Source organism: Anomalospiza imberbis, chromosome 5 (genome assembly GCF_031753505.1).
Source record: "Anomalospiza imberbis isolate Cuckoo-Finch-1a 21T00152 chromosome 5, ASM3175350v1, whole genome shotgun sequence".
Classification (NCBI taxonomy): domain Eukaryota; kingdom Metazoa; phylum Chordata; class Aves; order Passeriformes; family Viduidae; genus Anomalospiza; species Anomalospiza imberbis.
In genome coordinates, this window is record NC_089685.1 from 58076078 (window position 1) to 58101296 (window position 25219).

The window sequence follows — 25219 nt, forward strand, 5'->3', positions numbered from 1 at the left end:
AATGCATGTTGTGCTGAAAAGAGATTTAAAAATATTTGTCCCTGCATCACAACTTAATATTTTTCACTGTTGGAGGCAATACAATAGTTAGGAGGGAAACAGGAAGTCATTATCCCTCAGAACAGTTAGACAAGAGACAGATGATTCCTAGACAGGGTAGGTGACCACACGGCTTCAGTCCAGGTGACAGTGGGGGTGGTGGGCATCTTTGACTCTTGCTGAAACATTGATGTTGTGTGGAACTTGACCTGTAGGCATTGTGGCTGTGATGCCAGAACCAAACTTAGTATTATGCAGGGCTGTATGCAGAAAGAAAGGACTGAAAAGAGGGAACTGTATGTTCTCCAGGGCCATTGACTGGAATGGAGATCTGAGTGGCTTGTATTTGGGTTGCAGATACTGTAACTCCATGTGAGTGTCATATAACAGTTTAACCAAAAGCCATTTTCCCTTGTCCTGTCACTACAGGTCCTTGTAAGAAATCCCTTTTCATCTTTCCCTTCAGGTACTGAAAGACCACAGTTGTTCCCACACTAGTACTTTTGAGGCAAGAAAGCTATTTCTGATTATTTTAGTTCTTTTTTTTTCTCAGCTTTTCATTTTTAGGTTGTTTTAAAGGTTTTTGTTTGGTTGAATTGAATTTTACTCTTATGGTCTGGTGCAGTCTCACTTTTGAGAGTGTGAAAACTTTGTCTTGCACAAGCCAAATTTGTCAGTTCAAGTAATGCTCTGGTTAACATTATATATGAATATGTGGCTATTTATTTTTTCTTAATCAGTAATACCTCTATTTCCCATGTTCATCATGTAGATGGACTTAATTTTAGTTTGCTTTTTAGTTTGCTAAACTGTGGAATGCAGTGTTTATTCACATAAAGCAACACAAAATAACAACTGTGTCTCAGCTAAAGGAAATTGCTACACTTTAAAGTAGGAGTGCTGAAGGTATATTACACTCACTCAAACTACTTTGCATACAGATCTGTGGCATTATATAGAATATTTTGAAACAGGAACCTCTGTTCTGGAAATACCACACTATTGATTTTCTTATGTGTCTTTATGAGGTAAATGTAAAATTCTACAAATGCTTTGCAGATCTTGAGAACTAATTCCATTGGTCACCATTAGCTCTCAGTTCCCCAGTTTAGGGCATCATTAACTCTTTCTTACTTGTGACATTAGCAATAAAAGTTAACTATTAAACTTGTATTTTAACCTTTTTGCTTCAGCCAGTGGTCAGTACAAAACCAGCAAATTAAACTGTTGCAGTGACATGATACTGAGCAAATGAAAGGTAAATCCTATGTATCACTCTGTGGCATCTGTCATGGCACCAGTAACATTTTATTTAAAACTTTTTGTTAGGTTACTAGACACTTAAAAAGGTAATTAGCCTCCATCCTTTCTAAACCACAAAGGCCAGATTAATGATTGATCAAACTGCAACAATATTGTAGTAAAAGTGATAGCTATGTGGCTGACTATGCTGTTCTCTCTTAAAGCCCCTCTTTAAGCTCTGATTACTCATTTGCCAATGCAATCGTTTTTAGACAACCCAAAATGAACTCTAAATTGTTAGTTCCTAATATCTTAGTAAACTAGAGTTTGCTGTTCAGTTTTAAGAAATCTGTGCATGAAATAAGTCATCAGGTCAGCAACGGTCATTAAAAGTCACTGTTCTTCCAAGTCTGGGCTTATTAAAGTTCTGGGAATACTGGCACAGGTCTAGCCCCTCTCTAATTTTTGTGTATGAGTGGAACAAATTTTTGGTTCTTTTCGTAAAGCTTCAGCTCCTGGACTCATATGAGTATTTGAGAACATCAGCTCTTGCTCAACAATCAGAATTCAATTCTCATAGCTGCAGAGTGCAAAACTCAAAGGTTTCAATTTCAAAAGGCAATTCTTCCCTTCAGATGGAAGGGCTTGTGTTTTTCTAAAGATTTGTAGGTGAAGTGATCTGTTTGTTGTGTGGGGACAAAATGGGGGCTCTGACTCTGGGTTTCTGACTGCTTGAAGTTGACAGTACTGCTGATTGTCAGACATAATGCACAGTGCTGGGAGTGTCTCACTGTGTCTTGGTGGTTGTTTGCTCCAGCCTAAAGCAGATATAAAATGCAGCATTGTGAAGCATCTTCTGGGTTTTCTCCGCACTGATGTACATGATGGCATCAATGACAACAGGGCTGTTGTAGGACTAATAGCAGTTCCATTTATATTTGGATCCCCTACAGATCAAATGGCCTCTTGGTTAGTATCCTCAAAATCACTTTTTTTTTTTTTTTTAAAGAAAAGAAAAAAGAGTGATAATAAATTAATTTTCCTATTTTAATCAAACCCTGCATGTTCAGAACACAAAGCAGAGCAAATCGTTGCTCAATCGCTATTGTTTTTGCTTATTTCAAAAAAGCAGTTCAGTTGGGTTCAGGCATATCTAAAAGAGACTTCATTTCTTGGAGTTCAATTCTGCAACCAGCTGAGGAAATTAATAATAAAGGACTGAGACCTAGGCAGGTATTAGAAAGCTAACTGGGAAACCTTTCACACTTAACTCCTTCCTCCTTTTCCACCCACCACAACATTGGCAGTACCCTGGGTGACCTCATACGTACTTACACACAGTCTGCAGATCTGTTGCCATTTTCCATCCTTCCTCCCTGTATTTGTAATTAGGTCACTGAAAATAGTAGCATCCCTTCCACAAAGACAAAGAGAAGTGAGGCAACTGTAGGTTCCCCAGAACATTCTGAGAAAAATATTTGCACTGTTTTCTGTCATTCTGTAAATCCAGAGTAAAACCCAACATACTTTTGTTTCTAAACCATAACCTGCAAAAGAAAGGGAGTATTCCCTCGAGCAGCTGTGTGAGGTACTACGATGTAGTACCTCACACATTTCTTGGTTAGGAGAATTAAACAAAGATATTTACAGCTCTCCCAGTGCAAGACCTACTTTCTAGATTTGTTTCTGTGACATCTGGACAAGCACAAAGCTTTTTACTCTCCAGCCATTTATTTTAAAGTTGAACTGAGATGTCTGACAGTTAGATTTGAATACCAGGAGTGGCATGTCTCATCCAAGGAATTTGACTTCCCACAGGGAGCACATGAAACAACTTACTGTCCTGGACTCACTCATTTTCATCAGACTATGATAAGATCCCCGCTATTTTTGAAAAAAGAAAAGGAGATTGTCACAATGTCTGAGGCCAGTCAAATCACTGTATTTGATAAAATGCAAAGTGTCTTTTGTTTCTGTTATTACTGCTTCTTATTAGAGGTAGGAAGGTCATGACATTTTTGGATTAATGGCCAATTTTTTTGTTGGAAAAAATAAAATCAGGTTAAAGTAAAACTTTTGTTTTGTAGTGAAGTGAAAAGGTAGGAAAAAAACTGCAAGCAATAATGTTACCTAAAAATAAGCATTTGGGGTTTTTCACCCTCTTTGTTGTCCTTTCTTTTCTCTTTGTTTTTGCCTTTTGCATTTAGGCCTGTTTTGAAAGAGAGTTGCAGGTTTTCTTTTGGAAGATAACACTGGGAAAATATGTTGACCTTATGAAATTGGAATGTTTCATTAAAATATTCTGTAGACAAGTTGTTGATACTCTCAAAACTCTTTTGTTTTCAAATGAAGCTGTTTGGTAACTGCATAAGTACATCTGGTCCCTTCCACTTTCCTTAAACATTTTCCCAACTGGAGGAACCATGAATGTTTATTTGTCCATGGCAACAGGAGCTAGCTTTTCTTCTTGGGGTCTTGGGGATCTCAGTGGTCCTCTGCATTGGGAGGAGATGAAGACGGAAAATTCAAGAGTCAGTGGCAGAAAATGCAGGCATGTAACAACAGACCTATCACAAATATTCTTGGCCATAACTCAACCAAGGATTTGTATGGTAAGAGCACCAAATCACACCCTGTGGAAGTATTTCAAGTTGGACTTACCTTGCAAAGCTCAGAATGCCTTCACTCATTTGCAGAATTAAGCATTTCCCACCAGAAAAAAAAAAAATTATTTGCCTGATTTTGCCAAATAAAATTACACACACCTGAAGAAAATGATGCAAATTTGATATAGGCTTTTCATTTCCCAAAGCCATGGAGTGGACACAGGCCCGGGAGTACAATCACTTCCCCCTCTGAATTAAGCCCTTTCATGCTACAGGAAGTCCTAGAATCCATACTGAAAAAAACTGAGTCACCTCCTGCAATTCCTTTTAGCTGAAGAAAAAGTCAAGAGTGCCCAGAGACCCCCAAACCAGTGTTCTCATTGGGTTAAATTCAGTGTTCTGGTCCTCATTTGCAGGGTAATCTCAGCCAGTATGGTCATGACCTCCAGCAAGAGCTATGTTATACTGGAACAATGGATCTGTCAGCCTCCTGAGTGAAAGGGGTGTGTGCAAAGGACAAAGGTTTCTCAGCAGCTGGCTCATGAAACTGGAGTTCCTGCCTGGAAGGGATCAGGATGATTAAAAAACTCAGCACCTTCTAAGCAAAATGGAAAACCCACTTCTTTGCTTTGCTCTTCCCACAAATGCTCTACATGACAAAAATAAATTAAGTCCAGCCTCTGCTGCCACTAGAAAAGAAGAAAGAAACATTATTTGCAGGAAGGAAATGACTAGGCTATTTCTGTCTATCTACTTGTCATAATTTGGGGATCTTTGTAGTGTTGCCACTACAAGGGCTGGTACCTAGTTGAGTGGAGCAGGTACAAACTGTAAAAGGATTCAAGATATTTATTTGCATAACATTAATTTTTTTCTAATCCTTCATTGTTCTGATTGTACTTCCTGCCTCAGTCCAGGCCTCAGAGCTGAGCAGGTCAGCAGCCCTCTCCATGTGAGGGAGACCCCAGGGTTTGGTGCATCATGCCTGAGAAATCTTAGCACTGGAGTTCTTCCATTTCTAAGTCCTATTCCAGGGTTTTGTTTTTTTCTGCAAAACTATTTCAACACCCCACTGGAAATCCACAGTGTGAGCCGTTTCAGATAGGTTTCATTCTTCTGGATCCTTGCATGCTCCAAATGATCTATATGTGCTGATATTTATGCCTCAGATACGACTGGTCACAAGTTCACTTTGGTCAGTGCACTTTCCATGATCATTGCCTGTTCGGTTGTTTTCCTATAATTGTCTCAAGGTATGGCGCCTCTGTGGATGAGAGCCCATGTTGACTGTGTTCCTCTGGCTCCTCTCTGCCTGCAGGGGCTATGCAATCCTACACATGGTCACTCACCTACACTGTGACAACAGCTGCTGGGTCACCTGCTGAGAATTCCCAACAGCTGCCCTGCATGAGGAGCCCACACGTACCTTCATCATCCGTCACACACCGGATACCTGTTTATCCCCACCGAGAAGAACATGGGTAAGGCACTTCCCAGTTTCTTGGGTTTTCTAATGTGTTTTTGGTGGGATTTGGATGAAATTCTGCTTAGGTGTTTTTTTTTGAAGTACAGTAAAAGCTGTTTCTTGCTGTAGTTAAGTCTGTCTTGCAAAGATGCTGGTATCATAATTCTTTGTCTGTTGTTGCTATTCTATAATTATATTATGTCTTAGTTTTATAACCTCATTTAATTCTATTCAAAACCACAGTAGGCCTGGAGGATATTTTCCAAAAGAGAAGGCTTAAGTAGATTTCTTCTCTGATTCCTGCTTTCCTGTGCCATGTTTGAAAAAGCTAGATGTGCCTAGAGAACAACCCTACTGTACCATGTGTCAGGAGAGGTGATCCTTCTATTTTGCTCAGCACTGCTGAGACCACTGATCCATCTGGATCCAGTTCTGTGATCCCCAGTACCAGACAGACCCAGGCATACTGGAGTAAGTCCAGAAAAGGGCCACTTTGATGATGATTGTGGGACTGGACCATCTGCCATACAAAGAAAGGCTGAGGGAGCTGAGGTTATTTAGCATCGGGCAGAGAGGGCTCAGGGAGGGTCTTATCAGTGTGTATAAATACTGCTGGGGGATGTAAAGAAGACAGAAACAGGTAATTTTCAGCAGTGTTTATTGACAGGACAAGCACAAATAGAAGTACAAGAAATTCTGTTTAAACATAAAATAAAAAAAAACTTGTTTTACTGTAAGTGTGATCAAACTTTGAGGCAGGCTGCCCAGAAACGCTATGGAGTCTCCATCCTTGCTGATGTACAGACTCCACCTGACACGATCCTGGGCAGGCTGCTCTCATGGACCTTGCTTTGAGCAGGGGGCTTAGACTAGATAGACTCCACAGGTCCCTTCCAACCTCAGTGATTCAATGACTACTGTTAACCTGCAGATGAAAAAATGTCCACAGTTTGAAGACATAGACACATTATCACCATAATATTCTAATATTCTCCATCACCAAAATTTGCTCAAGGCTCTCAATTAAAATAATTACAGTTATAAATTTATGTAAAATTATTTCATCTGGAAAAACTTCAGACTTGCTAAAGCTCTCAGTGCTGTTTTTATTAAGCAGCACTTCTTCTGTGCCATCCTCATTTGATTCAGTGCATAACTCACTGATATCCATAACTAAAACACCAGTCATAAACTGATTGATGGAGAAGGAATAGACAATATAGCAAGATCAGCAAATGCCCAGGTGCTGCTATGATGCAAGAGGTTCAAAAGGTTTTACTGTGTTCTTCAGTCTTGTTGCAAACTCATTAACTTTGCAGAAGTGTTTTCCCAGCATGAAAGACTCTAAACTATTTGGAAGGGTATCAACAGATTAATTTGAACCCTGCATCTTCTTCCATCTTGGATATGGTTAGGTTTAGATATCTGTTTGAATGTCACTGCTAAGCCCTTACTGGGAAAACCTGGATAAGGAGAAAGGAAACATCTTTCTTACCCAGAAATATGACTGTTAGGTGGAGGCAGGAATAGAGCAGCACAGAGGTTCAGGAGCTGAGAGTATTCAAGACTTGGAACAGACCACAGTAAGGCAGTGTCTATGATGCTATATGTATGTGTGTATATATGTGAGAATTTGTTGTTTCTCCAGAAATCTCTTGCCTCTGGTGTTGGATTATGATGATTTGAGGAAACATTTTAATCTAGGTGACTCAGCTTTTCTGAAAGACAACAAAGATCAGATGTTCACATGTTCACAAAACTGGGGAGATTGCAGAAAGTGTCCATGCATCTTCTGCTACTGAATGGTTCAAACAATGATGGCTAACAAACACTGACCCAGTAGCTGAGAAAACTGCTCCTGGATTGTCCCTTGGCAAGAGTTTGGGATTCAACAAAGAAAGTAGACAGGTTCTCCAACCTCACATCCTACTCCATAATTGAGTTGTCTGTGCTAAAGCTGACCATTTTATGCTTCAGATTCAAACTATTTCACTTCTCTCCCTCCCAAAAAAGGAACATCTGACTCCAGTACAAGGAGATAGCTGAACTCACTGTAGTTCTTCAAGTCAGGGCTTACCATACTTCCTCAGCCTGGATAGCAATTTACTGGGAACATGGCATTAGATAACAATAAAAGGGAAAGACACTTTCTCCTCAGAAAGTGCAGAGCTGAGTCTGCAGTTTAAAATTAGTCAGAGAAATATGCTGGGTCTCTCTATTTGATGTTGCGCTGGTGGCACAACACACTTTCACTAGTGGCATCTGCTTCCCATCTGAGCTGGAAAATATATTTTCAAAAAAGATTTAAAATATCATTCTCCTATTAAAAAAATAAAAATGTATGTTTCATAATAGTTGTGGAATTAGTGGGAATAAATTATTGTGCATACTAAAAGTGGTTTTTGATGTATTTTAGATACACAGGAAGTTACAACTATGGTAGCTATAGCAACCAGCATCCCCATCCAATGCAGAGTCAGTATCCATCCTTACCACATGATACTGCTATTTCTGGACCACTTCACTACTCAGCTTACCACAGAAGCTCTTCACAGGTAATCTGCATTTATTACTTGAGAGTTGTTATAACATCTAAAATAATTTAGTTTTTAAATTTATCAGCATATTAGCTGTGTGAATCAATAATATTCTCTCAATAATTTTCAATAATAATCAATCAATAAGCTGTCTAGATATCGATGGCTCCTCTTTTTTTATTTTCTAATATTACCTGGGTGTCTTTTAATTTCAGTGGAGATCAGAAGTAGCTTTAGATTGTCAGTATAAAGTATTGACTTTAAAATCCAGCAGTCTGGATCTGTTTTAAGGAGTAGCTAAAGCAAAACCAAATATAACTAGTTGTATGATTCTTAGGTGTTGGGAGCAGGGAGAGATCCCTAAGAAGAAATAAAAGTGTTTTCATTCAGCTGAAGATGCAGAGGCCATAGTGAATTTTTGTGGGGTCTCTGCTTTTGAGGATACCCATGTTTAGGAATTTGCCAAAACAGTGAGTTCTGCATATAGTTTGAATAACTTCAGGACACTGCTGCAGAGATTGTTTAATCTGTATCCTATGGTCTCCTACTAAAATGTTTAGAAATTATATCAGTAACTCTTCCACCTCACAAAGCTGAGCCAGTAGGAGCCAACACAGATGAGGTGTGAAGATCAGATCTGGCAAGAGTTCCAAGGTAGTGCCACTGTTTGGAGGGCTTCAGTGCCTCATGCAGCTGGTACTTCCTCAGTGTAGGCAGCTGCTCTCTGGGCTCTCTGCTGGAAGATTGGCAAAGGGCAGACACAGGGAGAAGGTGATGTCATCGGGGTATTCCACTCCCACTCACATAGCACCACTTACCCTTTACCAGAAATTTATAGAAGTGTATCAGGGACTGCCATGCTTAACTATCATCACTGGACTGCAACAGTTTCATACCAGATGCAAATGAATTTGACAGTGCTTTGAAAACTGAGCACACAAAAGCTGCATCTCATTCTAGTCTTCAGAATCACTCTGACACATGACCTTAGAGGAGTTGTTTCTCCTTTTTATGCTTCATTTTCCCTAGCTGTAAGATAAGAATCATGGTACAGATCTCCTTAAAGCTCTTTGAGATCTGTACAAACCCAAGATGCTCATTTGGAGCAGCTCAACAATGGCTCCCTGGCTTATGGAAAGGACAAGCTACAACTTCTCACCCATTTGTGTAGCACCTGGTCTGTCAGACTACATGAGGTGTCCAGCTTTGTCTGAGGGTTTATGCAGCTGCTCTATCTTCAGCAGGAAAGCGAATGAACATTGAAGTGCAGTGTCCTGGACATGTTTGTTTTCCTCCATTTTTCAATATAGGTCTTACCCTGTTACCTCAAGAAACAATTAAAGCAAATCAAGATCAAAACATTTTTAGTTTACTCATATCCTGGTTAACATGCTGTATGCAAAGAGCAGCAACATTGAGCTCAGGCAAATATCTTTCATACTGTAGTAGGCTGTCTCTACAAGTGCAGATGTCAGATCACTTTTTCTTCTCTTTCTAGTCTTTGAACTGTCCTGAACACATATGAAGAACAGCTATGCTATAATGATAATTCTTTAAAGGAAAATTATTTCAATTTCTCTGTGGCATGTTCTTTCCCATGCTGCTTATAAACTGAGATGAAATTGCACAGCAAGACACAGCCAAAAAATCCTATCAATGTGCTTGTTCTGTATTGAGAGGAGCTACAAACTGGAACCTTACTTAGGAAAAATTATTTCCAAGTATTTAACAGTTTGATATAACATTTGCTGACAGTGTTTTTAAAGCTAAGTTAGCATCTTTAAAATGCCTTCTCTGATAATAAGTCCTTTCTTAGCTATTTTTAACCAAAAAAAAAGTTCATAAGATGTCCCCAATAAGATGTTAGGGAACTACTCTTTTTCTAGTGAGGGGAATATGTTGAAAGGAATTGCAGTAGGACTCGTGATGTTGCAAAATAAAAATACAGGAAGGCAAATTTACAATGAATATATCAACACCTGCCACTATACTGAAACCAAAGGGGCTGCAATGTGCAGAGCTGTGGGAGTGTAATCAGCTGGGAAGAGGAGGCATTGACCATAACTTTCAAATGAACTCTTTGTTATAATCTACATTCTGGCCAAATATAGAACTTTGGCTGCACTTTAGCAACTATTCTACTATGCTCTTTAGGACAGTTTCTAGGGATTAAAACTACTATGGGGGAAAAAAAAAAAGATCTGTGTGTGTGGTAAACTCTCTACAAACATGGATTCAGGGAGAGCCTTTGTCCCAGACAAGGGTCTGAGCCAAAGCAGGTGACACGTAGTTGTGGTGGGGTTTAAGCTGCAGCTATTAATAACTATTTTGGTCTTCAAGAACATCATATGGAAGAAAATGACACCTCTTTCTATGGAAGAAAGTGACACACTCCAGCTACTTTGAGAATTTTGATTTTGTCATTGGAATCTTCAGAGGGAGGCTGTGCTGGGGAAGAAGTCACACAGATGTAGATATTTTACAGTTTAGTATTTTAATAATTATTATTACCTATTACTTTACATCTCTTAAAAAGTGCAGGTGGGAGTCTGGCAGCATAGGCTGACTAATTTCCACTGATGGCTAAGACTCTTTTTGATGACAGGAACAGTCTGTTCAAACCTTGGTCTTAATCCCAATTTTTTATTCTTCCCTCACCATCTATGAATAATTCTCAGAACAGTTCCTTACTTGTAATTCCAGGCCTGATTGCTCATTTCTTGTCTTGGCTTACTGGCCAGGAGCCTGGCAGACAAATGAAAAATGATCTACAGATTGATCTGTTACTACCTAATTCTCTAAGCCATAGTGCAGGAATGCATACAATATTCTGATGCTATTCCACCATCATATAAAAGGGGATTGTTTAGTGTGTGTGTGTACATAAACACATCTCTACTGAGACTTTATTTCATCAGTTCTTTATTTCTTCTGCTTCTGCGGTTTTAGGTACCAGGTGCCAGGGTCGAAAATAGGCAACAGCTCTTGTCTAAAAGCCTCTGAGAGGTCTCATCAACCTATGTTGAGTTTAGCAGAGTTACAACACCTTCACAAAGTCATAGTGTAGGCTTGACTGGCTTCTGAGCACAGCTTTTATCTTTAATGGGATGTCCCTGGCTGGACAGGTCTTAATCCCCTTTCAGGCTATCCAAAGTATTTCAATTCACATAGTTCTACCTTTTTCTCAGACATAAACTAATTCATGCTGCAGTAATTTTTATTTGTAAATTTCAATGCTAACACTTTTAGTAGGAAGAATAATTAGAGAAATCTGCAGCAGTATACATTTTAACCTATCTGGTAACATATAAAGATGCACATCTTTAACTGTAAGGATCCTAATGTGTAGCTGTAGTGAATCACATTGTAGGTTCAGTTATCCAGGTCTTATCTCTAGCAACGACCAGAAACCGGTGTGTGGAGGAAAAGTCTTAGAAGTAGGGTAAGAAGAAGGTACTTTCACCAGCATAGCTATGATGACTTTGGCAAGAGCTAACGTAGGGATATCCTGAGTAGGAAGCAGCAGTTGGAATGATGTTTTTGTAGCAAGCCACTCTCCATTACCCTGTCTTTGAGCTTTTTTGTACATATAGACTTTGTCAGGCATTGCATGAAACACTCATTCTCTTGTTATTGCATTGGGTGCCCTAGGGTGTTTGGGTGATGAGGAATAGTGAATATTCATTCCCTGTTTATCTACTCTCACCATTCAAGACATTATCTGCATTACTCCTTCCTCACCTCCTCCCTGTCATCTCTTGCAGAACTAAGCATTATCATCTCTTCAGTTTCTATTGTGACAGGTGCTCTGTGCACAGGAGTTATCCAAGGATGCAGAGCAGGTGTGGTCTGGGGAAGCTGTGAATGTCCTCTTCTCTCAGTTGTGCTGAGCAGGGAACCTGATGGAGCTGGAGCTCCCCTCCAGCCTTTCTGTGCAAACCTGACTCTCAGAGTAGGTAGGAGGGACTCAGCCAAGAAGCTGCCACATTTATCACCAAAACTGAGAATCCCTCCTTGATACCACACTAAACACAGCCTCATTTTACCTTTTCTCCTTTGCCACTTCCAAAATGGAACAACCAATGTACAAACTGTCGATCTCAGGTGACAGAGAGCCATAGAAGCAGCATAGCGATGTTTCTCCTTTTGTACCATGCAGCTCCTACCTTAAAGACAAGAACAAATCTATTTATTTGTTTGTTTGTTTATTTATTTTTGCTGCATTTATGAAAATCATAGTTTACTTCCATGGTGTGGGCAGAACAAATCACTCTGGAAAATGCTGCAGCAGTACAGTCTGCTGTTCAGCAGTAGGTCAGGTCTGCACCCCTCAGAGGCCCAGAGCACAGTGTTTGGGCCACAGTTAAAGGAAATTTAAGCAATGTTATTACTCTGACTCTCCCGAACTGCTCTGGGGAGTACAGTGGGCTCATATAACTTCCCAGGGTGCAGCATGCAGCACTACTCAGTTTTTCTGTAAAGTACTGCATGGCACACTTCTACTAAACCATGTCTTCCCTTTATATACCTCTGCAGCAGGATTTTCTAGAAGCAGTTCTGGAAAACACTAGGAACTCTTGTGACAACGGGGGAGCTATCTCAGAGCCCATGCTTCAGTGTCCATTCATGTTGTTCTGGCTCCTCTACTTTGGAAAAAAAAAAAAAGGGCAAAAGTTCTTAATCTTCCAGCACATACACATTATAAACTCATGACAATACCAGTGCAGTAAGAATAACACCCTCCCCAATAACCACTCTGTCATCAAACAGCTGGTAATGACAGAAAGACAAAAATACTGCCCAAATCCCACCCATGCAGCAGGAGTCATTGTTCCCAACTGTATGGCTTCATAAGGGCCTCGAGACTGTTAGCATGTAATTGAAGTAATTATGTATTGAATGCAACAGGAAACAGATGTCTTCTTTTGAGATAATTGCAAATAGCATTTTCCGAAGGCTCCAAATGCCACTCCCAAAAGTACTGAAATCACTTAGATGAACTTCAAAGTTTCACTCAGCTTAATTAACAGATTCAATAAGGTTCACTTTGTGGAGAAAAGGGTAAATTTAGGGTGATAAAGCTGCCTTTAATCAATAGTTTCAATTATGTCATTTTATAAGATTTAAGCATATTTTTATGAAGTTAATTTATAGCCAGCTCTCCACAATACAGTAGTTTCTGGTATGTGTTACTTGCAAGTCCTAAAGTAATGGCTAACATGCAACATTAATTTACAGCATTCAGCAAAAGTGGGAGCTAATGCAATGTAAAGTCAGAGCCACATTCATAAGGAAAATATTTTGCTGTTTGGACATTAAAACATTTCACTTCCATTTATAATTGGTTGGTGAGTTGAAAATAAGGATAAAGAGATTTTTCTGCATCCTTTCACTGTAGAACCTCAGCCTTCACTTCATGAGAAAACATATTTAATTTTGTATTTTCTAAAATAATACTAAAATTAATTGAATTAATTTTACTTTTGTGGGTAAGGCCTTAACAATAATCTGCTCAAAGTCTCACAGGCTTAAAGGGCTTCTTGTCTAGGTCTAATGGCAGCAGTAGTAACAAGTGTGAGTCAACCCAGAAAATGGTAATTTCCTGTCAAGAGTCCTCCAACAAATGTCGCTTTTATATCTGGCAAAGATCACTAGGCCCCAGTGTTTTGAGTTCAGCTTAAGCACTCTTCATTAAACCGGATGTAGAGTGTGAAAGGTGATTCAGGCAGCATGGGCAGGCATCCGCCCAGATGGCTCTGCTTTGGACACTCCAACAAGGCTGAATAGATGCTTCATTGGGTGAGTTAATAGTCAGGCAGGGGCCAATGAGTACTTTAAAAATATTGTCTTTCAATAGTCTCTTCACTGTAGGGAAAAAGAAGCCACTGAGTCATTTGCGATTAGCTGACCTACCGTTACAAAACTTTCCATCTTGCATTCAGTCATAACAGAATTTATTGTAAAATACTGGATATTTAGAGTCCATGTATTTTTCAAGCAATTCTTCATTTTACATTCATGACACATTCATAAACACAGCTGCATCGGGTGCGCTCGATGAAAAGGAAAAGCAGCACACTGCATCCTGTCCCCTCATGCACAGCCATTCCCCTGCCTTCTCAGTAATCGCAAGCATGGCCTCTGGGCTGCACATTGGAGGAGGAAGATCTTTCTTTTTTGGTGTATCCTGAAGTTCATTCTGGGAGCCAAGATTTCATTTGCTCACTGGCACAAGTTTTGTGGTTCCAAATGACCAAAAAGACATAATGTGGCTTTCCCACATACTGCTGTGTGCAACAAGGGGACCCACCACAATATTCCCAGAGTTCATTGTCTTCTTGATGATAGCTGAATGTTTTTGCAGTTTACAAATTTTCAAAAAGCAAATTATCCTGGCTGAAGACGGATTTGTCTTGGTGTTTGTAGGGTATATAAAAGCATGTAATTCCTCTGTTAGAAGTCACAACCTTAATTTCAAAACCTCAAAGGAAAATTGCACTGAGTCAGGATGGCAAAGGCTTCTGGTATGGTTAACAACAGAATAGATCAATTATCTCACTGTGAAGAAGCCAAGAGAGAATCAGTGGTGTATTATGGCAGAAGTCTAGGCTAACCATGTTTTAAGTACGCTCTTTAGTACAAGAATCTACAGTGATTTCATGCATGGATCAATGGGTAATAAAGGCAAAGACCACTATAACTGGTATCAAGTAAAACACTACTGAAGACAAGGAAGAAAGTTTTTAGCTTGGGCCACATATCGTTTCAAAGCTTCAGTTTCATTGTTGCTGGTCATTGGAAGTTCTCATCTTCAATGAAAGTTTTTGGAAAGCCAACAAGTCTGAAGACTTGACTCTCCTTCAAAGGAATATAAGGCTTTTTACACTCAGTATGTAAGCTCTGCTGAACTTTTCCTACTGAAAAAACTTTCTGTGGGGTGAAGATGGAAATTTAGATGGTGTTGTATAGATCTATTGTCAGTGTTGCCAGGACAGGTTATTCTGGCAGCTGGAATAGCAGAACAGTGTTGAAATGTCAATGTTCCAGGGTGGTGCTGCAGTTTAACACCCCATTTCAGCAGCTGGATGGCACAGGTAGATCCAGCCTGTGTGGTGATGGGAAGTACAGGCTAGATAACACCTTTGATGTCTTCCCTCTCATCTGCCTACTGGCCTGTCTCCCCAGGACACACAGGGATATGCTAAATCACTAACTACACTATGTTGGTCAAAAAGTCTTCTTTTTCTCCTCTCTAGTTAGGAGTGGCCAGCGTGTGGCTCTGAGCTGCCTGAGGCTTGTGAGCTGTTCAAATCCGTTTGCCAAGGCTGGCTTGCCTTCCTGGCTGTGGTCTGAAGGGAGACAGCACAAACTCCTCATGGAGACACTGCTGCAATTGCCTTGGGCTTATGTAACAGTTGCTTATGCAACTGATTAACCCTGGGCCCATCCACAGTGGGGTAATGTAATGACAGCCCCTGGAAATCTCTGCTACCTCCCCTCTAGGAATGCCTACTCCAGCTGTTCTCTCCATGAGCCTCCAAAATATGAGGAAGGGGTCTTGCAGCCATAGAAAGCTTTGGCATGCAGCTTTGCAAGGTTTGTAAGCACCAGAAGTGATAGTCCTGCTTTGGCATGCAGCTTTCTAAAGAAATACCAGAGTCTCAAACAACCCAAGATATGGAAATTTTAAATGTGACACTTTTTTGTAGAGAAGGTATAAAGACGTAAAATGTAGAAGCTCTGAAGATACATGGCTGGCCAAGAGTAACAGGGATCCTCACCACCTCTGTGATGCACATGGATAACAGGGGGACAAAACAGAGAGAGCTGTTCTTCAGACACAGCACACAGTTGATCTGTTCCTGCAGGACAGGCAATAAGATAAATAGATGCTAAGCAAGCCCTCATAAGTACAATTTACTTTCTGTTGCTGGGCAGCCTGTGGCTATAGAGGGCAAAAGCTGTTCTCTTTTCCTTCCTATCTTGTACTTCTTTAGTGGAAGCCATTTGTCAGACTTTGATTTCTAGTTTCCAAGTGTCACTGTGAACAGCTGGGGACTAGAAAGATTCTCCTCCTGCCTGCCTCTTTCCATAAGTTCTCCAGTTAGCTGCTGGGTCTGGGGCCAGACCACACAGTTTTCCTGAAGAAACTGTCAGGATGTCTTGCAAACACTTTAAAGAGAAGGCACCTTCCCAGAAATAAAGATTCTTTTGCTCCTCTCCCTCAAAACTCACTTGAGTGAGGAAGAGTTGGGACATTTTATTTTCACATTTTTAGTAAATGGCAAGTTTTTGAGTAGAAGTGGGAGAAAAAAATAAATTAATTAAATATATTTTTCTCCTCCCAGACACCCCTAGCACTTGGATAAATAAACTCAATATTTTACATCAGTGACTGTTTTCCAAGACATTCCCTGAAACTTTGGTTTACAGCAGACAATGATTATCTTATATTTCACCTTCAGTATGATACTTTGTTGTTGGATGGCTGTTAATTCATATGATTTTGGCTTTTCTAAACACAAAATTGTGACACCACCAGCCCTTATTTTAAAATGATGTGGCAGATGATTCTTCGATTTTATTTTTTTTTTTTAATTCTAGTACCCCTTCAATGGCCCAACATCAAGAATGGAGCCCTGTTTGATGAGCAGTACTCCCAGGCTGCACCCCACACCAGTGACTCCACGCTGGCCAGAGGTCCCAGCTGCCAACTCCTGCTACACGAGCTCATCCATGCACTCCACGAGATACGGCAATTCCAGTGACATGTACACGCCCTTGACAACACGCAGGAATTCTGAGTACGAGCACATGCAACACTTTCCCGGCTTCGCCTACATCAACGGGGAAGCCACTACAGGCTGGGCTAAATGAAGATGACTGGTATCAGCTGAGCCCACACACTTACAAGAGTTACGGAAGCTTCACGCTGTGTGGGACTTTCTGTGGACGTTCTTCAAGGGAGGTGAAAATGGAGAAGATCCTGGGCAGATAAATGTAGTTCCTAATGTGGGCAGATTGCAGAGCAGTATGACTGAATGTTCCTGTAGCCGAAAAATACTTTTGTGCTGTTCTAGACCACTTTTTGGGCCGATCGGTGCCTTTTTTAAATTCTGGGCCAACCCTGCGTGCTCTCAGTTTGAGTGAGCCAGTTTTACCCCCTCTCTTATTCACAAATGTTAATGAGTCTTACAAAAAAAAAGTACTGAAACAGGACCTATTTATAATTTGAATTAAAGACTGGAAGTTTGCCCTCAGCAAAACTCCGTCATCTGTTCTTCTTTTAAGATCTTAATCTATTCCTTAAAAACCATTCTGCCATGTCATCATTTACTCATATCAATTCCTCTATCTGGTTCCTTAAACGGACATATGTTGCTGTAGGTTTCAGTTTACACTTAACTTTGTCTATTGATGCACCTTTCTGTTGATCCAGTAAGTTTGATCTTTACAAAAGAGAAGAAAAGACATGTAGCGTTGAATTATACACTGCCTTAAGTTGACTGTTGTTCTTATTATATATGTATTTGTGTTGAGTTTGCACAATCTGGAAAAATCTAACTTCTCTGGTCAGTAATGACAAGGTAAGAAGGGACTTGGGGACTGGGAAGATTTTGGATTCAGAGCCACATATGTTAAATATGATGATATGAAGCAATTATATAAAGAAAACGACAATGCAAACGATTATTTGCTTACTTATCTATTGACAGGTATGGAACTGTTCTCTCAATTCCTTCACGTGGTGATAATTCTCTATACGTCTACAAAAGCAAAATTCAAAGCTGTGCCTTTGAAGTTATTCTGTACTGTGTATGTGTGGAAAACTGTATTGTATTTTGGGGAGAATTTTTCTTAGACATTTTCCTTCAGATTTGTAGCTATTTGTGAGTTTTTGTTAGTTTTTATTAACATAGCTTTTTCTTCTGTATTATAAAACACACCAAGCAATTATGGTGGACCTATTACCCTATGGGTAAGAAATAAATAAATGGAAATATGACAACAGGCATTTTAGTAGTTGTTTTGTAAATAAAATATTTGATAGCACTCAGTGTGACAATAACCATGTTTATGTCTAAAATGGACGTAAGTGTTATTTGTACAGTTGTGCAAGCTATATGAGGGATTTTCACACCCAAATAAAGCTCTTGAAAGTAAATAGATGCCAGTTAAATTTACTTAAATACAAATATTTCTACAAGCTGAAGACCTTAAAAAAAATGTTAGATGTCATCATGCTTTTTTATCCCAGGAAGGACTCCAGAACAGGTACAATTCGTGGCAAATGGGTGATGCATCTCCACTTGCCTGATGGACTGGTGATCATGACCTGCCAAGGTCCCTCCAAGGACCAGATGCCTTGGGTGAGATGTCTGTGGGTAGAACTGACCAGTAAGATCAAGGCTGGATCTTTGGAAGGATCAGGATGGTGGTGAGCCCAAGCACCTCTCAAGGGAAGACAGAAGCACTTATTCACTTTTTTATGGTAAATTTTTTAAACCAAAAGAAGCCTAGTCCCCATTGACTGAGAAAGAAGAGAAAATGAGACTATTTTAGCATACAAATATTCCATATCATTCAACACTTTTGCGGAAAACTCTGTTACCCTGATTTCAAGAGCTCAGGCAGACTGTTTAGGGAGGAGGAGGGATATTGGACACAGTGTGAGACCCAGAAATGATAAAACCTTTCTGAGTGGAGAACTGCAACATCCTGGGTGTCTTGGGAGAGGAAATTCTGACCAACAGCAGCATCACAAAGCTGCTCATAAAAAATAGCCAAGAACATTAACAGTCAGACAGGGCTTGTAAAATCTTTTGCAAAAAAGCCTCCACATTTTTTTTTTTTTAATTAATTTAGAAACTTGTGTTGATGCCTCAGGAGTGTGAATGTGCACTTCCAACTACCATTGAACTGCTTCCTGAGGAGGGCTTTGACGTTTAAAGTAGACATTCATGGGGGGCAGTGTACAGATTGGTGGAACAGAGGCCACCTCCTGCATGAGAAGAGCTGCGAGGTAAAGCAGGACTCATCCTGGGCCACGGCAGCTTTCAGGTCACAGGCTGTGCACCAGGCTGGAGAGTGCAGCAGCTCAGGAGAGCATCAAAACCTCTGGGTAGAATGTCTGGTGAGGGGTGAGATTTACCTCTGGGTAAATCACCCCAGTGCAAACTGCCAAACCTCCCGAGTCAGAGTCGGCAGGCTGTTATTTAATCCTTTCCCTTGACCATGGAAACTAAAAGTTGGGTTTTCTTGCCTACCCATGCATTTATGTGCATATAAAGTAAATATGTGACTATGCAAACATTGCTGATGAAACTTTTATACCACATTCTGAAATACTCAATCTCAATTGCAGTTTCTCTTCTGTTTTTTTTTCATATTTTCTTCTTTCTCTTTCCTCTCTTTCCACTCCTTTTTTCTATTTTTTCTCTTTTCCTTTTCCCTTTTCTCTTTTTTTAAAAATTTCTTGCTTACATTCTCCTTTTTCCTAACAACAAATGCATATTTTTATAAAGATGTGATCTTTTTAATGGGCTAAGACATATAACAAATGATAGATATATAATATATACAGTAGAATAGAAACTAATATACATTACAGCATAACTGACATAGCACATTTAATATTTTTAAATAGATACACACACACACACACATATATATGTATGTATGCCAATAAAAATCCATTACAATTCTTCAAGATTTTTCATTACCAGGTAGAAAAAAGACTCAGCGGGGGAAGAGCAGTGAGAACTCCATTCACTAGCATGAATCCTGTTTTTGTCAGGCTACCTCTTGCTGCTAAGGTCACTACCCTTTGACAAAAATGGCCCCTGACCTCCCCAGCCCCACAATTCTGTTGTGACTGACCCTGAAACCCATGAAATTCAGGGGCAGACATTGCTTTGGAAGGTTTAGATAAAGCTGACTAACATGGGAAGGGCTCATGGTATGCACCCATCTGAAAAGGTCTGGCAGTCCTTTGGTAGAGGATGCAATTTATTCTGTTCTTCTCTTTCACTGAAATCCTAATCCTTCATATGCTACATAAAGTGGAAACTAAAACATGCTGATGATGAATAACAATGTGCCTTTAAAGAGCAGTAACAGTTTCCTAATCTTTATTTTTCAGGTTTTGTAATTAAAAAAAAAAAAAAAAAACAAAAAACGGCTATGTGCAAATAAAATGAGTGTTTCGCTGTGCTGTGAAGTAAATCCAAGCAGGCTTATAGTTTATTACAGAGTTGTAAATCTAACAAGCAAAAGACTTTTCATTGGGTTTCTCTCCACAGCTCCATTAGTTTACAGATGGATCTGACTCAGAAGAAATGGCTGCACACTGGATGGCTGGATTTTGTTACTCCTTACTGTCCATTGACTGTGCTGTTCTGGATTTATATCTGGTTTTGTGGCAAGAAAGCCCTAAGGAGGAAATGCAGGTTCTGCTTTCGGTCTGTCTTGCAGACACGGCCCGTCACCTCTGACCACCTCCGGGCCCTGCCCCTCTGCAGCTGCAACCTCGCTGGCATCTCCCGCTGTGGAGCCGGCCATTTGTGACAGGGAAGGTTTCTCTTTCTCACGGATTCCTCAGCTGAAGGAATAAAGATTTCAAGGCGAGACCGGCCACAGCTGTGTATGAACATGTTTGGGGGGGGGGGGGGGGGGGTGTTAACTTCAGTATATAATTTTCTGCTATCTAAACAATGAATTTCGATTATAGGGCACCTTGAGTATGGAAATATTGTGTATGCACCTTCCCCTCCTGCTACATCCTGAACAAAAGGCAGAATTTGCGTGTACCACCATTGCTCTGGTGGGTTAAGACTTGAGACCGGTTTTGTTGGCAGACGCTGCGGCGAAGCCCCGCTGCAGGGAACACACACAGACTTAGCCCGCGGTGGGAGCCCAAAAGCTTAAGCCTAAAAGCTTAAGAAAAAGCGGCCAGCCCTGGCTGTGGCAGCTCTTCGCCTTGCGACTGACTCGGTGTGCACAGGGCAGGCCGCAGAGAGCACGCAATGGCCTAAGGAGGAGGGAGGGAAGCGCCGGGCAGTGCCCCGTGCCGCCGAGCGTCCCGAGAGCGCTACCGCCGCTCTTCCCGGCGGGAGCCCCCGGCGCTGTGGGCACGGACTGCAGCACCCATCGTGCCCCGCGGCAACAAGGCGCGGCGCGCCCCGCCGCGCCGCTGGGTATGCTGGGAGATGGAGTCCTCTCTCCGCAACGGCCCTCCGCCGGGACGGCAGCCAATGGGAGGGCTCGGGGGTGCGCGCCGCCGGCCCCTCCAGCCAATGGCGCGCGGCCGCTGCCTGCCAGTCCGGGCGGCTTCCGCGGGGAGCGTCGGGCGCGTCAGGGGGCGCGGCGCGCGGGCGGGGCGCGGCCGCTGCCGGCGGCGCCGGGCGGGACGGGACGGCCGGGCATGGAGCCGGCCGCGGAGCCGGGCCCGGAGCTGGGCGCGGTGCTGGAGGCCGTGGAGGGGCGCGGCGGCGGCGGCGCCGAGGCGGTGGAGCGCGTCCTGGCATGGTACAACGAGGAGGTAACGGGTCCCATCCCCCTCCCCTCTGCGCCGCTCCCCCGGCGGTGTCGCCGCCCCGCCCCGCCCGCCGTCGGCAGCGCCTCCAGCATCGTCCTGGTCCCCCCGGGCTGGGCTCTGCGGCGGGTCCCCAGCGCTCACCGCTTCACCGCCGTGCCCCCTGCCCGGCGCTGCCTCCCGCCCCTCCCGTGCGCTCCCCGCCCGCAGGCCGTGAGGGCACGGCGGCACTGCCGGGGCGGAGAGCCGGGACAGCGGCTGGAGGAAGGCAGACTTCCAAGGGAGCACAAAGCCCAGTGCCAGGCTCGGGCCCCGGCACCTTCGGTCTTGCGTTCTGCGCGCCCGGTGGGTAGTGTGGGTTATCGGTGATCGGCTGTGAAAGGAGCCGGTCGATAGCGTTCATTTGCGCCACAAGTCTTTTAACCTACGTATACCGCTCGGCAGGGGCCGGACAGAAGAACACCGAAGTCTCTTGGTACCTGCTCACCTGCCTGAGGTGCTGCCCTTTGCGGCAGCCCTTTGGCACCGGGAATGGAGAGGGCTTTCCAGCGACTGGACAGCGACCGTGTCGGTGTGCGGGCGTGTGTGTGGAATGGGCTGACAGACCCCGCTTCATTTTTCTGTGTTTCTGGCCAAGCAAAGCGAAAGGGGAAGACAGCTTAGAGCTGGTTGAGCTTTCAATGCTGGCAGGCATGAAAAAGTAGTAAGGGTCTACTGCTTTTGCAGTCTGATATGGCTATGTTCAGTCAAGAAGCGAAGAGGTTTCCTGCTGTTGTTGGGAGGTGAAAATCAGAGTGAAAATAGATGTTGGGTGAATCTTATATTTTTTCCTCCCCTCTTCTGATAGGAGCATTTTGACACATGTTGTAGTAGAGCAGCACAGTCCATTCTGAAAGATTATGCCTCAACCCATCTGGTGTCTGCCCTTTGTATAGGTGCTTGTGTGACTGGTGCGCAAGTCTCTAAAGCTGGTACTGACTCACAGTTTGGCTTTGGCTGTAATTTAAATGCGGTCATGTTGAACTAATTATTGACTGAAATTTAGGAATCTGTTACAGGAACAAACATTCAGATCTTTAGTTAAAGTTTCATAGTTTTGTGATTAGGGGAGAAGCCAAATGAATGTGGATGTGATGTGGATATTCTTCAGCCATTAAGAGGTGCCTTGAAATTTGCTATCTTAAGTGCAATATGTTTTACACCTAACAATGGCAATAACTGATTTCTTCACTCAAACTTGGGCTTGTAGAAGAGCCATGAGTAACAGTCTTGACTTAGGCTGCCTTTGTGCAGGTGAAATTCAAAGGCAGAGGCTGATGCAGCTGCAGGGCACTTTGTCTGAAGGATTGGTAGATCAGGAGTTCATGGACACACCTGTTTTAACTAGCTGACCTCTGAGGTACAGAGGAAGGACTTTGAAGGAACCTTTTGTCTCTGTCCTTACTCTTCAAAATGACCCCGTGTTAAATGTGTTCTGTCAAAAAGCATGCACAAGCATAATTTCTTAATTTTGCTGTACTGGATTTTATGCCTTCTCAGCAGCTTTCCCAGATGAATTATTTAGGCTTGAGTTAAATCCTCAATGACAGAGTGAGAGCTCGTGCACCTTCTGTTCTGTCATTTCAAGTATTTGCATGAAGTCTTGGAGTTAAGTATGTAGCTAAATACTTCTTTTGGAGTGGGTGAGACACTTTAATGCTGTCTCAGTATAACATTGCTCTTACTGCATTTCTTGTTCAGACTTTTTAATCATATTTGCTCAGTCTCTATTTTGTACACTTTGTTACTGACATTCAGTCTACGGGCCAGCAAAAACTGAGCAGAGTACTCCAGGTTCCAGAGCTTTAGATTTCCTTAGTGGGTTTTTTTTTCTTTTCCAAATAACAAATTAAATATGCTTTAATTAAAAAGAAAAGCTGGATCAAGTGTAGTTCCAAGGTGCAGGTGCCTATAAAATAATCATAATGAGAGAAATTAATAGGTCTGTTGGTGCTTGTCTGTGCTGTCCCATTTGCAGTGATTATTCCAAATCTCTGTTCCTCTACTTCTTAGGCTTGTTCTCACTACATTGCTTTTGTAAACTTGCAAAAAATGTTCATGTGCAAGCATAAAGGTTGCATTCTCTTGGTCAGTTGCTCATCATTCAATGCTCACCTGTGTTTGATTGGCATGTTGCTGAACTCCTGTGGTCCAGTTGGGAGCCCTGTAAGAGAGAGGAAGGGATAATTTTCCTACTGTTGAGAGAGGAGGGGAATGATTTTCCTAACATCCTGAAGGCTCTAATTGATGTTGGTAACCTTTGGTGGTCCAAGGCCTTTCTGTGTAATTGTGAACCTGGGTTATGAAAGGTAAGAAGGCCCATGAATGTGCTATGGAAAGTCACTTTTGTTTTCCAGTCACTTGCATTATGTAGCAAGTTGCATGTTAGAAGTAAAAATTGAGATTTTTATTTTTTTGGAAGCTGTTCATCATGCTTGATCATTTGGATTGGAACTTCTAAAATGTTGAGAGAACTGTCTGGTATTAGTGCTGTTTTCTTTGTCTGATGAGTAGTATTTCACTAATAGCATTCTTCAAGGTCCTAACATGGAACTAATCCCAACTGCTATTTGAAGTGTTTAATAAAAAATAAGAACTTGTAATTAGACCATATCTATCTTTCATTTTACTGTACAAGAGAAACAAATACTTTGGTAAGGTGATTTGGAAGCTGCCAGAACACAGAAACTGGTAGTTTTTGTAGCAAGGCTTATTTGATTTGTACTACTTGTTTTCTGGGCAAGGTGTGTGGTGGTTCTTGTTTGGAACAGTCAGAGCAGTTAAAAGCTTGTAAGCAAGATCTGCTTGGGGAAGAATCTGGGTGATGAGGTATGTGTAAAACACACAAGGCAATCTCTCTTTTTTCACCCTGTCAAGTGCCATGTGTGAGGTGGTTGACTCACATCCCACAGACAGAAGCTTGCTCTGCACCAGTAGTAATTGTGAAACTCTTCATTGGAGTCAATTATGGAAGCTTTTGCTGTTGGGGAGGATGGGAAAAGGAGGGCATGGTTGTAGCCTCATTATCTGAGGCTGGGTTTAACTAGACCCCCAGAGTTTTGAGTACTTTTGCAGGTATTGCAGCCTCAGCAGCTGCTGTGCATGTAACAAACACAAACTCTTGTCTTTACTTACAGAATCGGGCCACTTTCAGATTTGACCCTGCAGATGAAGACAAAAGAAAGGTGAGTAAAATAGGCTGTTGAGCTGCATACCTCAATGAAGAAGTTGAGTAAAGGCAGTCTCGTAACTTAGCTGCCATTGTGAAATGGTGCAAGCAGTGAGTATAAAGTTATAGATTAATTGCTGCTTCTTCAGTCCAAGAGGCATGACAACTACACATTCCCCTTTTTTTTTCTGAAAGAGAAATTCCCCTAGCAAAGCTCCCAGTCTTGAATGAAAGTAGTTACAGAAAATCCTGTAAATGATTTTGCTGGGTATGGATTTGAGATGAGGTGGAGGAATAAGTGTAAAGATACTCTTCTGTATCTACTGAGGTAAAATTTTGCCATAGATTTTTCAATTTTCTCTCTTCTCAGCAGGTAACAATATGACAGATATATTTCTTGTCTATGTGAGATGCTTAAAGAACACTAGGGATTAAGATGAAGGGATAAGTACAGAAGAAAGCTATTAAGCTGTAAGGAAGACAGGGTTGCAGAAGCCTATTATTCCAAAGGTGGCTGTAATCAGTGAGATGTGGTATATGCATGTCAGGTGTCAAAGCTGGGAAATGTGAATTGAGCTGTCCAGGTGT

The 25219-nt window shown here is 41.7% G+C and overlaps 2 protein-coding genes across 12 annotated transcripts in view; both read left to right on the plus strand.

Annotated features, from left to right (window-relative positions):
* Nucleotides 1–17904, plus strand: part of RFX4 (regulatory factor X4) — an 86976-nt gene extending 69072 nt beyond the window's left edge. For all 9 annotated transcript variants that reach the window (XM_068191050.1, XM_068191054.1, XM_068191049.1 and 6 more), the window contains 3 exons: nucleotides 5206–5368; nucleotides 7769–7907; nucleotides 16494–17904. In XM_068191050.1, the coding sequence (XP_068047151.1) occupies nucleotides 5206–5368; nucleotides 7769–7907; nucleotides 16494–16766 (575 nt within the window). In that variant the 3' untranslated portion in view covers nucleotides 16767–17904. The remainder of the gene's footprint in view (nucleotides 1–5205; nucleotides 5369–7768; nucleotides 7908–16493) is intronic.
* A 3370-nt stretch (nucleotides 17905–21274) lies between these two features.
* Nucleotides 21275–25219, plus strand: part of RIC8B (RIC8 guanine nucleotide exchange factor B) — a 32190-nt gene continuing 28245 nt past the window's right edge. Inside the window, exons 1-2 of one of the 3 annotated variants that reach the window (XM_068191058.1) lie at nucleotides 21275–21429; nucleotides 24600–24647. In XM_068191058.1, coding sequence (XP_068047159.1) covers nucleotides 21313–21429; nucleotides 24600–24647 — 165 coding nt within the window. In that variant the 5' untranslated portion in view covers nucleotides 21275–21312. Of the gene's footprint in view, nucleotides 21430–23843; nucleotides 24292–24599; nucleotides 24648–25219 lie in introns of those variants that run through there. The other 2 variants (XM_068191060.1, XM_068191059.1) reach the window with 2 other exon arrangements.